Source organism: Malania oleifera, chromosome 13 (genome assembly GCF_029873635.1).
Source record: "Malania oleifera isolate guangnan ecotype guangnan chromosome 13, ASM2987363v1, whole genome shotgun sequence".
In the NCBI taxonomy this organism is placed as follows: domain Eukaryota; kingdom Viridiplantae; phylum Streptophyta; class Magnoliopsida; order Santalales; family Ximeniaceae; genus Malania; species Malania oleifera.
The window spans coordinates 41,861,224-41,873,539 of record NC_080429.1 but is presented as its reverse complement, the minus strand read 5'-3'; the positions used below and the strand labels follow the sequence as shown (position 1 = coordinate 41,873,539).

General features: G+C 35.6%; 1 protein-coding gene across 1 annotated transcript; it reads left to right on the top strand.

Moving 5' to 3' along the window:
* Positions 1 to 3,368: 3,368 nt before the first annotated feature.
* Positions 3,369 to 11,503, top strand: LOC131146819 (transcription factor bHLH79). The gene is made up of 6 exons (XM_058096615.1): positions 3,369 to 3,867; positions 4,220 to 4,414; positions 4,639 to 4,704; positions 4,947 to 5,015; positions 5,103 to 5,174; positions 10,953 to 11,503. Exons 1-6 carry the CDS (start codon positions 3,583 to 3,585, stop codon positions 11,079 to 11,081), a joined length of 816 nt encoding a protein of 271 aa, XP_057952598.1. The 5' UTR covers positions 3,369 to 3,582; the 3' UTR covers positions 11,082 to 11,503.
* Positions 11,504 to 12,316: the final 813 nt, after the last annotated feature.

The following is a 12,316-nucleotide window of genomic DNA, read 5'->3' as shown; positions in this document are numbered from 1 at the left end:
ACGGTAGAGATTTGATTATATCATATTTTTGGAAATATTTTGGAATTAAATTAAACTGAAGGGATTTGATTATATCAGATATTTGGAAATATTTTGGAATTAAATTAAACTGCAGGAATTTGATTATGTCAAATTTTTGGGAAATAATGGAATTAAATTAAATAGGTGAAATTGATCATACCTGCGTTTTTATTTAAATTTACTGAATATATGTTTGTGAAAATATCTCGGGTATTTTATGAAATTATAATTATTATATAAATTGTGTGGCATGAAAATGATTTACTTGTTTTTATTGTATAATTAAACCAGATAGAATTTTTATGGTATTATATGGCAAGAATTGTGGTATTATACTGATTTCTTGAATTTTAGGGAATAATGCGGATATTGTGGATATAATGGTTTTATATCGATTTATGAATATGACAAATTTTATACTGATTTGTGAAGAGGAGATTTTTATACCGAATTGTGAAAACGAAATTATGTTATTGTTTTTTATTATATAAAATGCATTATATGGTATAAGAAATCTGATGGACTAGATATGTAAAGAAAGCTTGGTATTGTAGCTAGTAAGATATATTAGTGAAACCAAACTATTCTAAGAGTGTTGGTAATTGGATAGTCGATTTGCTTAGAGACGAGTAGTGTACCCTCTCGGTATATGGGCCAGCATGAGGTTGTACCCTCTCGGTATACGAGCCAGCATGAAATTGTACCCTCTCGAAATACGAGCCAACGTAGGGTTGTACTCTCCTAGTATACGGGCCAGCATGGGATTGTACCCTCCCAGTATATAGGCCAGCATGGGATAGGCAAATCGTACTTAGAGATATAGTATGTTAACTTAGCTTGGTGGTAGGTCAACCATAACTAAGTCCAGTCTTCATACTAATTATGTGGGGTTAATACATGATGTTATATAATTGTTCATTGAGGGAGGTTCTTTTATGCATATATGTAAATTGATGTAAATTGAGAAATTTATCCAAAGCATGTTTTGAAAAGAGAATATGTGTTTTCATATATATATATGTGTGTGTGTGTGTGTGAGTACAGTTTTACATGATTTCTCAGTTAAGGTTAACTAAGTAATGGATGTTTTCTTGTTGCACTAAAACTCATGTTAGCTACACACTAATAATAATCTATTCCGTCTTATTGAGAAGTGTCTCACCCCATGATTACATAACATTTTCCATATGGCATGAGAAGATTAGCTGAAGTCCGAGTAGCGTAACAGAGGCGTGGGTGGGATAGAAAGTTCTATTTAGAATAGATATTAAATAAATTATATTTTGATGAGTCCAGAATTTTAGGGATATTAATTGTGCTACTGGAAAATATTATTGTCATGATGAGGTAGATTAGTACTCTGATAATTTGTATTTGAGGTCTTCCGCTATATGAAAATATTTATTACAAGTGGTATTAGAGCAGTGAAATTTTTAGGTCGTCATAGTGATAGTTAAATTACAATAACTTGAGCTGATAAGGAGATATGTTAATAAAAGTAGACATACACACCTAAAACATAAAATTTTGAAACAAATATTGAAGGAGGAGAACTGAGACAAAAAAATAAGCCACTTGACCCTTTGACTATTGAACTCGTTAAGAAGCTAACAGAGAACATACTAAGGAGGATTCAATTTAAGCCAATTGAAGAGCAACCAATGACAATAACTAACATATAAGAATGAAGATTTCAAGAATTAGGTTCGTCAAATAAAAGCAAGTTACTTGAATAGCCAAAGCATTATCTTTTTTCTTCTATTAATGTGAGTAGTGCAAACTATGAGAAGTAAGAGTGAGCACTAATCTTTTAATAGATCCATAGCTTTAACTGAATGATTTGCTTAATTGTAGAATATGCTTGATGAAATTCGGCCGTATGGGTAGGTGCCTAGATGGATAATGAAATCTACCCATATGCGTAGTTGTATAGGTGGAGTCACCTTCTATGAGACATTGACAAAGTTTTTACAGCATTTATACATAATCTATGCATGACCAAGAAAACATGTCAACTCAAGAATTTTAACCTGATAAATATGGTAGAATGCATGTTGGTTGTATGGTTAGTTTTCAAAAAATTAATCCAAATTCAATTATATATATATTGTAAATTTTATCTTCTAGCACAAGGCAACAATTCAAGCCCAAAATATATCATACTTATTACATTTTACTTCGTTCAACTTGAGTAGTTTTTTTTTTCCTTAATAATTTTTTAATTTAAATAATATAGGGGATGTTATTCTCTGTAAATGTGTGTGATTCAAATTAAAATTGATCTTGTACCATATTATAAAATCTCTTGATCATCCTTTATGAAAATGGAGGTTTAAATTTCTTTTAGAGTACTTTCTTGAGCCTTCGAGCATTTATATATGTTCCTTTTTTTTTTTTGGATTATCGTGAGAACTCCAGCCATCGATGAGCCACTCTTCGGATCTCTTGATGCGGCACCAAACTCACGGGTCGCCGGCCTTCCCCCCTGGTTCGCCAACCAGGTTAATCGGATGCGGTCACATGTTCAAATCAACCAATTGGACGTTCGAGCTATCCACTCCTCTAGACACAACCGATGGTATCCGCTATGCCAAAGCACGCTTTCATTCTTCCTGGAGTATCTATTGGGGCTCGAACCCTCGATTCTCCATCTTACTTGACAACTGATATCCACCGCGCTCATGCCCTGGGAGCTTTACATATGTTCCTTGCGTATATTTGAGATGTTGTTGTTGGGAGCTTTCTTCGATGGGTGCCTTATTTCGACATGCTCTAATAGAGACTTCAAAAAAAAAAAAAAAATTTATAAAATAAGAGGTAATTTCCTCACTTATATAAAATTCCCCTAACCATGCCCCATATTTTTTAGTGGTGGCTAGAGAATTGGTCTTGAGTAAACCTATGACATATATAGCAACATTTTATTCTCCCACATTTATTAATTTTAGAGTTCAAATTAAATAAAAGATATAACTTTTATCTCACAACTCAAAGAAATCTTAGAACACGATTCACGATTTCTATAATTTTTGTTTTTTGGTTTTTGCTCTGGTGACATATGAGGGATGATCTAAGCAAATACAACCTGACGTTTTCAACCCTAGCACCCCATTTATTCCACGGTGGGATTGGAATCCCGATGTACGATTGAGCCACGTGGATGAATTCCAAATTCAACGGCCCAGATTCAGCTACACCTCATCGGATCCGGATTCCTGTAAATTTTCCCTGTCCGGCAGCGGGCAAAGCACAGTGACTCCAGTGCGCCCTGTGCGCATAGCACCAAGTCATGCAGCCCCAGCCACTCGCTCTCTGTAACAATCTCTCTCCTCTGACCTCTCACTCTCCTCCAATCAATTCAATTGTACTTGGAAGCCTCTCTTTCCCTCTCATAAACCCCTTTTAAATACCCTTCTCTCCCCTAAAACCCACTCAATTTCACCATTACTCCGGCCTTCATCTCTCGAGCGTCTCCGCTCAACCCAGTCTCAGCCCTCTTAGGGCGTCAATTCCGTCAATCCGGGCGCGAAATTCGGATCCGGGTCGTCCCCTGCTCTCCTCATGGACCCGCCGTTGGTCAACGAGTCCTCCTTCTCGACGGCGAACCCCTCGTCCTACAGTCTGGCCGAGATTTGGCCGTTTCATGTCGCCGCCGGTGATGGGATTGTCGGGGAGAAGGGTTTGGGCCTGAGAATTGGCGGGTGTGGTGAGGCCTCCTCTAACCGCGACGCGTCCGTCGACGAATCGACGGTGACGGAACAGAGTGGGAGTCGCGGTAAGCGAAGAGACGCCGCTTCCGAGGATGAGTCGTCGAAGCATGTTTCTACCAGTAGTGGCAATGACTTGGTTGGTGCTTAATATTCATTTTCTACCCTTTGCTTGGTTGGTCAGATACGGTAGGAGAGAAGAGAAACGGAAAAGAAAAAAATATGAAATTCATCTTATGTGTATGGCTTCCTGAGCAATGAAGAAAAAAAAAAAAAAACGTAATTCAAACTATGGTGAATGATCGTTTTCTGTTGGGTGAATTAGCCCTTCAGGTCCTGTATAAATTCAAAATACTTTTTTTTTCTCAGCTTACAAACGTATGGTATATGCTACGAACTGGGTCGTGGGTCTCGATTTCACTTTATATATTTTATATTATTTGTTAGTTTTGTGTTCTTATTCATGTGATCATCTTTTCCCTTCAAAACAGGTGAATTTGAATGGCAAGCGCATGAAAGTATCAAGATCTAGAGATGAAAATGGTGGTTCAAAAGGTGAAGCAAGTTTGGGGGCCGATAAAAATCCAATTGAAGAAGCTAAGCATTCCGAGCCGCCCAAGCAAGACTATATCCATGTGAGAGCGAGAAGAGGCCAGGCTACTGATAGCCACAGTCTAGCTGAAAGAGTAAGTTTTGGTTCAGGCCATTGATAGAAAATTTCCTCGTCTAAATTTTTAGCTAGTCTCTTATGGAATACATGGGTCTCGGGGAGACTAGATCCAGATGCGTATGACATGTTCATCTATGCTTATGTTATTGTTATATGCTGTGTTGGATGTATGCAGTAAATTGGTATATTTATTGAATGAATTTGCAAAGCTGTTGCTCAGAGGAATTGTTTATTTGCCAGGCTAGGAGAGAAAAGATCAGTGAGAGGATGAAGATTCTGCAAGATTTGGTCCCTGGATGTAATAAGGTTGGTGGAAGGCTGTTGCTGTCGTTGTCGTTATTAAGTTGATTTTTATATTTGTATTATTAATTAGGATAAGCTGGTTGCTAGTGGGTTCTTTATAATCTGGGCTGTGACAAATCTTGATGAAATTAATGCCTTTTTATTGTAAAGATCCAGTGGCCCATGTGAATTTATTTGTTATCAACTAGTTGCAACTTAACATTTGTTCCATGGACTGTTTATTGGCCCGTTTTTCACTTTATCAGGTTATTGGAAAAGCATTAGTCCTTGATGAGATAATCAACTACATCCAGTCATTACAGCGTCAGGTTGAGGTATGTGTTGTTGTGTCCATTGTTCCTTTATTCAGCGTGATATTTCTTTAACTAACATGAATTTATGCTATTTATTGGATGATGTAGTTTCTTTCAATGAAGCTTGAGGCAGTTAACGTAAGGATGAACCCTGCCATTGAAGGATTTCCTTCAAAAGAAGTAAGTCCAAATATACCGACTCATTTTTAATTTGTATAAATGTAAAAGCTGGTAAGCAGTATTTTTTTCCATGGGCGCCCATAAAAGCAGTAATACGCACTAAACTATTAAATTAAGTTGTATGGGTTAATGGGCTATGGAACTGTTTCCTGTTATACTATTTTGATATGCTTATTATCCTTCTATGGTTTCTTTCATTTATTGTTTTGGACAAATGAAATGATATATGTAATTAACTAAAAATCACCAAGGGGGTGCCATCCATATGCATTAACAAACTCTCTCTCTATTTCTCTCCCAAAAAAAAAAAAAAGAAAGGAACAAAAAAAAATGAAAGAATTCCTAGCACAGAATCTCACCCTTGCTTCAGGAGTCTGAAAGGGCAGTGGTGCCTTGGTTTGTCAAAAGTCAAAAGCTCTCCTGTTCCTTGCTCTTTACCAAGTTACCAACCATAAAGGGGGTAGGGATCAAGGAAACAAACTTTTCTTCTGATAAACAGCCATCGGAACCATAAATTGTCGCTTAACTGATCTCAGTGGTACCTATTCAAAGGATACTTTACCTTATTTTTTGAAGCCAAAACATTGCAAATGTCTAGCACTCTATTCACAGAATAGAATTACAAAATGTTGCCTTTTTCCTCCTTTTTTCAAGGTTTTCAATGCTCAAGACCCCTATTCCGCATTGCTTCCCCAAGAAAAAAGGGGATGGAGCTGGGGGGAAAGCTGTTTTGGTTGACAAATCATCCAAATTTTTTTCAAGGGAAAAATAAACTAGACAATCCAGTACATTTCCATTTTAACAGGTTTGTAACAGGACTTCACATTAAAACATCCTCTGTATTATGTTCCATCTAACCAGATCTTCTGCATGCGAATCTCCTAACATGTTATCCAAAAGAAGTCAAACAAACAACTTCTTCTGATGGAAACTACTTCTCATTGAGAAAATTACTTGAGAACCCATCTATAATGAATCCCCTGCATGGTTATCGAATCTATCTCCCTGGAAAATTTTGTAGTTGGGTTTCCCTCAAAATGGGCTGCTAAATAAAATAAGACATAATGCTCTTTTAACTAATTTTTTGGTTTGAGTATTTATAAAATTTTGCCCAATGTGGTTGCTAAACACCCAAGTGATAGATTTCAGGCTCAGTTTGGTATTAATTCCAAAGACTAGTTCTTGGAAATTGTTTTTATTTCTGAAAATTAATAAAAGGGAATGCAACAAACAACGTTGTTTTTGAAACATTTTGAGTTGTTACCAAGCCTCATTCTTGAAATTTCGAAAAACAAATTTTAATAATTTCTAAAAGTGATTTTTTTTTTCAAGGAAATTATCCATGATAACATAAATTGGCGGAAAAGGATTCATGTTACCGACCCCACCCAGTGGGAATTTAGGCTTGGTTTGTCTGTCGTTCTAAAAGTGATTCTTCTCAGAACCATCTTTGAAAAAATGTGTTTTTCAAAAATGGCCTCGTATTTTCTTTATGCATCATTTTTTCATTCCCTATTTCATAAAAAGAAATTAAAAGTCCAAATGGTGATCAAATGGGCCTTTAGATTTCTTTTGATATTCCCCATTTGTTATTTGTTTGATAGATAATCAGTCTAATGTGAAGCAGTTGTAATATGTTGAGAAGACTATAACACTTTCATCTCCTCTCCATTTTATTTTATACCTTGTTTTGATAGGCAAATAGCTCTTCCTTTTAGCATGGGAGGTAGAAAATTATTTAACATTGTTCTGTATTTTGTTATTTGGTTCTTTTTATGGGCTTGCATATTAATTCAAGCCCTAGTCCAGTAGCCGCTTTTAAATCAATGAAATTTGGGATTCAGCCAATTATCTTGATCGTGGGATATCATTGAGATGTAAGAATCTATGTTATCAAAGGATTTCCCACGATTATTCCTGATAGCCTTGGGTTTTGTGCTCTCTGTCCGAACCTTTTTGGAGGCAAGAAGAGAGGGGAAAAAGATGAATTTTCTTTCTCTTTTTGTGGTATCTCATAGATGTGAAGAACAAAAACAAGTTAAGAAAAGCAACCCTAAGGTTATGTTGTATTATCGAATTTTTATCTCTCAGGGTTTCGTTTTTCTTATTTGTCGTGAAGACAAACCTTTATGATGTCCATTATGAGGATACCGACTGAAAAATTCTTGGATCCATTTTTATCTTATGTGAAGCTATTTCAATTTCTATTAAACATATAGCATATGAATTAGCACATCTTTGCTAAGTTTCAATTCCTTACACGAGAATATCAGTACAAAGCCCACATAGCTGATAGCCAAGATTCTTTCTGTATTTTTGTGGGTAAGCCAGGAACCTCTTGCAACGGGTCAGCTTAGAGCTGTGACTGGAATCTAGCAGGGTTCCTCTGCACTATTGGACACTAAGTCCCATAATCCATGCATCATGAGCCATCTGTAGTTGATTTATGCATTAAAGTCTTTTTCACAATTGATATTTGTGAAGAATTTTCATAAAAATTACTTTTTCATTCTCGTGGTCATCTCTCTCTCTCTCTCTGGTCAGTTCTTTTCATTTGTACGGAGGCCTTTAGATTTAAAGGAAGATATAGACCAGGGGAACTTCAGACTCAGATATATTTTTTTCTTCCTCATATTCTAGAAGGCAAAGGTTTAGGGAGAGGAGAATCATCATAAAAGCATTTTATGGAATTGGCTATGATAGCGTTGGACTCAATAACTTATGCTATCTGGTGTTTGATCTGCCATTTATGTGGCTAGGGTGTGGACGTAAGTTGAATTTTTTTTTTTTTTTATTATTGCTTTTTATTCCTTTAGTCTGCCTTAGTCTTAGCTGGTTAGTGGGGGGAACCAGCCGACTCTAGCCCATGTGCATGGGCTGAGAAGTCCCCTTTAGCCTATCCTATCCTTCTGTTGAACAAACATGGGCTTTAAGTGGCTTGGTGATGCCTAGCCACTCTTAGCCCCTAAAACGAAAGCGGCCCTTTTAAGGATTTCACTACAGATGCCTCAAATGCCTATATTGGTGGCTCTTACAATGTTGATCTCCTTTTCAGTTCTATAGCGGTATTGGCTGCATTGTTATTTTGATCAGTTTTTTCCTTTTATTGGCATTTCACTTCATAAGGGGATCTCTTATTCTCCTTGTTGTATATTCTCTTCTATAATGAGATTCTCTTTTTTTTTTTTTGATTTAAAAAATGACTTGATCTCATTTCAGATGAGAATTTTACAAAATGGGTTAATACATATGCTTCACTTGTTAAAAAAAATTATGCACATTGCACTTGATTGGAGAGAGAGAGCCACCCCAGCTCTTTTGACACCATGAAACTTGAAGTTTTTGGCATTGGCATACTCTTGCCATGTGATGAAAGAATAGAGTTCAAATAAATATTAATGAAAAATCAAGAAATAATGAAAATTATTATATAATTCATTCAATGATTTCAGTTCAGTTTGGCTTGAAAAATGAGACCAAATTTTAAATTTAATAATTTTCAATCAGAACCAGAAAATTCAACTAACCAAATTGAATGCAAATTTGGTCTTTGTTATTTTAGAAAATTTGAGCAACCCTAAAGATGAGTCAAACTTTACCTAGAAGTGTGAAGCTGACTCCTTAATTAAGCTGTCATGCTTAATTTTTCTGGATTTCAAATGCAAGAGTTTCTGCATTTAGGAATTGATTAGAATTACTGGACCAGGGATTTTTCATTTGAGTTCTCTCTTACTTTTGGTAGATTGATTCAACCATTAAGGACATTTTATATAGCATTATGAGTTTACATTTTCTGTACATATATATTTTTACTAATTGTAAAATTTCCAAAATTTCAATATCTTTCAATTAATTTGTACACTTAAGTTTCTTAGAAGTGCAAAATGCTTCTTCATTGAACTGTTCTATGTAAATATTCTTGATTCCCAATATGTGAAATTTCACCCGAATGTGACACTAGGCCCTGTTTGGAACTTGGAAAACATTAGGGATAGAAAAGGAGAAGTCAAATTAATCTGCTTCTTAATGTTAGCAAGGAAAGGGCGAAAGAAAATAAAATAAAAAAACCAAAAAACAAAATCAATGAGACAATTTAATTTACACATCATTATCATTTGATATCTCTTAATTTTTTATCATATTAGAACAAATTTTCATTTTTAATAGTATTTGATATAGAGAAAATATAATGGAAAATGAGTTATTTTTTTATTTTCCCTTCATTTTCCCCAACAAAATCCTTGATACAAACAGACCCTTTGGAGTCAATGTGATAGAGTAGTGGACTTCAGGTTTATCATGTGTTTTATTCTTTAGAGTCACTGTAGATTAATGCAACCACCGAGGATATTTCATTCCACTTTTTTTTTCCCCCTGCTCTGACTCAATATCTACAAGTCCTCTCCTTGGCTTGGGTTTTGTTACCACATAACTCGTGGATTTGCATTTGGGTTAATGGATTAAAACAGTTGGTGTGGACAATTTAGATGCATGAATTGATGCATTATCATGCATGTCTTTAAGTTGCTTCAAATTGTAATATCTACAGAATGAGAGAACATGTAATAATGCACATGAAAATTGATGTGCATTAAGGGAGCATGGTTTCAGCTATCAGGGCTTGACTGCAGGGATCATGCTTCATCAGTTCCTCCATTCTAAAGTCCTATCTTTCAGATTGCTTGCTTTTCTAGAGGTCCTGTCCTGTCATTAACCTGAAGCCTTTGTTGGATGCCATCTCTTCATATTGCCTTGGTTCTAAATGCTGTTTGGTGTGGCAATTACTCGAATTGCCTTCAAATTGTGATTAACTATAGAATGAAGGAACGTGTAAAAATGCAGGTGAATTGATACTCCACTAAGGAAGCATGATTCCTGCTATTGAGAATTGACCAGAGAGATTATGATTTTTCAGTTGCTCTAATATAAAGTCATCTTTCAGATCCTTCGCCACTCCTCTAATACAGATCTCTTGCTCTTCTAGGGCTCCCAACCTAACCATGTTAGAATGCCACTTTACCTATAAGCTTAAGCTGTTAGGTTGTAGGCTAACAATATATATCAAGCTTTCCCAACCCCCTGCATGCGCAGTCCATCAACGCATGAAGAGTCAAACATGACAGAAAACACCCATTATAGTAGATTACTACTTTACTTAAAAAGTTTAAGCTGTTAGGTTGTGGGACAACAATGTATATCAAGCTTTAACAATCATATTAGTGGAAGCTTCAAAGCTTTAACAATCATATTATTGGAAGCTTCAAACATTCTTACTATTGGGTTAGGAGGAGAGTAAGAAGTTGAGGATTTTGGTTGCATGCATGTCTTCTTGTCACCTTGATACTGCTGCTATAAATTCCGTGTTTGCTGTTCTAGTTTTCCAACATCCTTAGTATTGGGTTAGGAGGAGTAAGAAGCCTTTGTTGCATGCCATGTCTTCTTGTCAACTTGATGCTGCTTCTAAAGGTTCTGTATTTGCTATTCTAGCTCATATCATATTATTGGAACTTTCAAACATTCATACTATTGTGTTAGGAGGAGAGTAAGAAGTTGAGGATTTCGGTGCGTTATGCTCTTTATTATTGTCTTCATAGAGTTCAGTATTCTTTAGGTTCTTGCTAGTGTTTGCAGACATTGGTAATTTACTTATTTATTTCTAAATCAGAAATTTCTGTTGTAAGAGAAAATGTGGGAAGGCACATTTCATTTTATTCATTTATTTATTTTTTGGAGATTTCTATTTTGTATAATTTCTAAGCTGCTAGCTTGATGTGTCAGGTTGGGGCGCAAACATTTGAAGCTTCTGGGATGATATTTGGCTCGCATGCAACAAGAGAATATGTCCAAGGGTCACAGTCCGAATGGCTGCATATGCAGGTTGGTAGCAGTTTTGAAAGGGCAACGTGATTAACCCTTCTTTGTTGGCGGTATGGCCAGAAATTTAGTTTAGTTAGTCATAGCAAGAGGGGGCTTAGTTGTATGTTCTGCAAAGCTGTGTGTCCTACATGCACAACAATTAGCTCTGTAACCACAATACTGTATGCTGAGTAGAAAATGGGTTCTATCTAGATATGTATCCCCCAATCTAGTTGGATTCTCTCCCCCATAATATTACCAGCAAAATTTTAGGGTGAATATAGTTGAACTCTCTGGAGTCTTGATGCTGTTTAATAGTCACGTTGTTTGTAAGTCAGTGAACCTCAGGGTAAAGAAAGAACGATAGCAGAAACTGATGATTGTAAAATTTAAACATGATTTGGTTCACAAACAAGATGAACTATTTCAAAACTGCTTTGGGAAGCAAAACGCAGCTGTATATTTCTATGTAAGATGTGATTTGTGAGCAGGTTACACATGATAAACTGCATGGATGGGTATGACCTGCTTTGATATATTAATTTGTTAAACGGACATGTTTACTATTTGCCAACTACAGTGTTCATCTTTTAGCTACTGGAATGGCAGTCAAGGAGTTGGCATTGTGCATTTGTTTAGTATGCAAGAATGAAATAGAATGGAATTGATCTTTATAATTTTCCAAAGTCACCATATATAATTTTTTATTTCATTCCATTTGCAATTTGATCCATTCCAGCGTGCCCAAAATTAGGTTATAGATAATGGAAAAAATGCAAAATAATGTTCATAAACTAAATTTAAGATCATGAGGTGTGAAAAAGCCAAAAAGGTTTGCACCCAAAGTATAATGATAATACTTGGTGCTAGAGATTGATTTTTGTGGTACCACCTAATGAATCAAGTGTGTGCTTGACGCAAGGCCAATTTTTTTTTTCCTCTTGGCTGTTAAGGAGGGGCTATGTGCAAATGTCTATCATGATATAATCAAATTTAAGAATCTACAGAGTGCAAAACAAGCATGATGTCTGATAAAACCAAACAAGAACTGATTAAGCAAAAGAAGATACTATTGGGTTTTGGTTTTCATGGAGTTATTTTCTTTTTGGAATTAATAATGTTTGGTTTGACACAAGTGAAGAGAAAGTAAATTAGTTTTCCCACACCTTTTTTGTTTACCTTAACATAAGATGGAAAGAAGAGAAAAGGTGAGGGGAAAAAAAAATAAAGGCAAAAAAGGAGTCATTTGATTCTTACCCAATATGACAAATGAAAATAAATATAGA

Bases quoted from the DNA above. Each gene is read 5' to 3' on its own strand.
- LOC131146819 (XM_058096615.1), top strand. From the start codon at position 3,583: ATGGACCCGCCGTTGGTCAACGAGTCCTCCTTCTCGACGGCGAACCCC. The intron at 3,868-4,219 runs GTTGGTGCTTAA...CCTTCAAAACAG, and splicing joins CCAGTAGTGGCAATGACTTG to GTGAATTTGAATGGCAAGCG. The intron at 4,415-4,638 runs GTAAGTTTTGGT...TTTATTTGCCAG, and splicing joins GCCACAGTCTAGCTGAAAGA to GCTAGGAGAGAAAAGATCAG.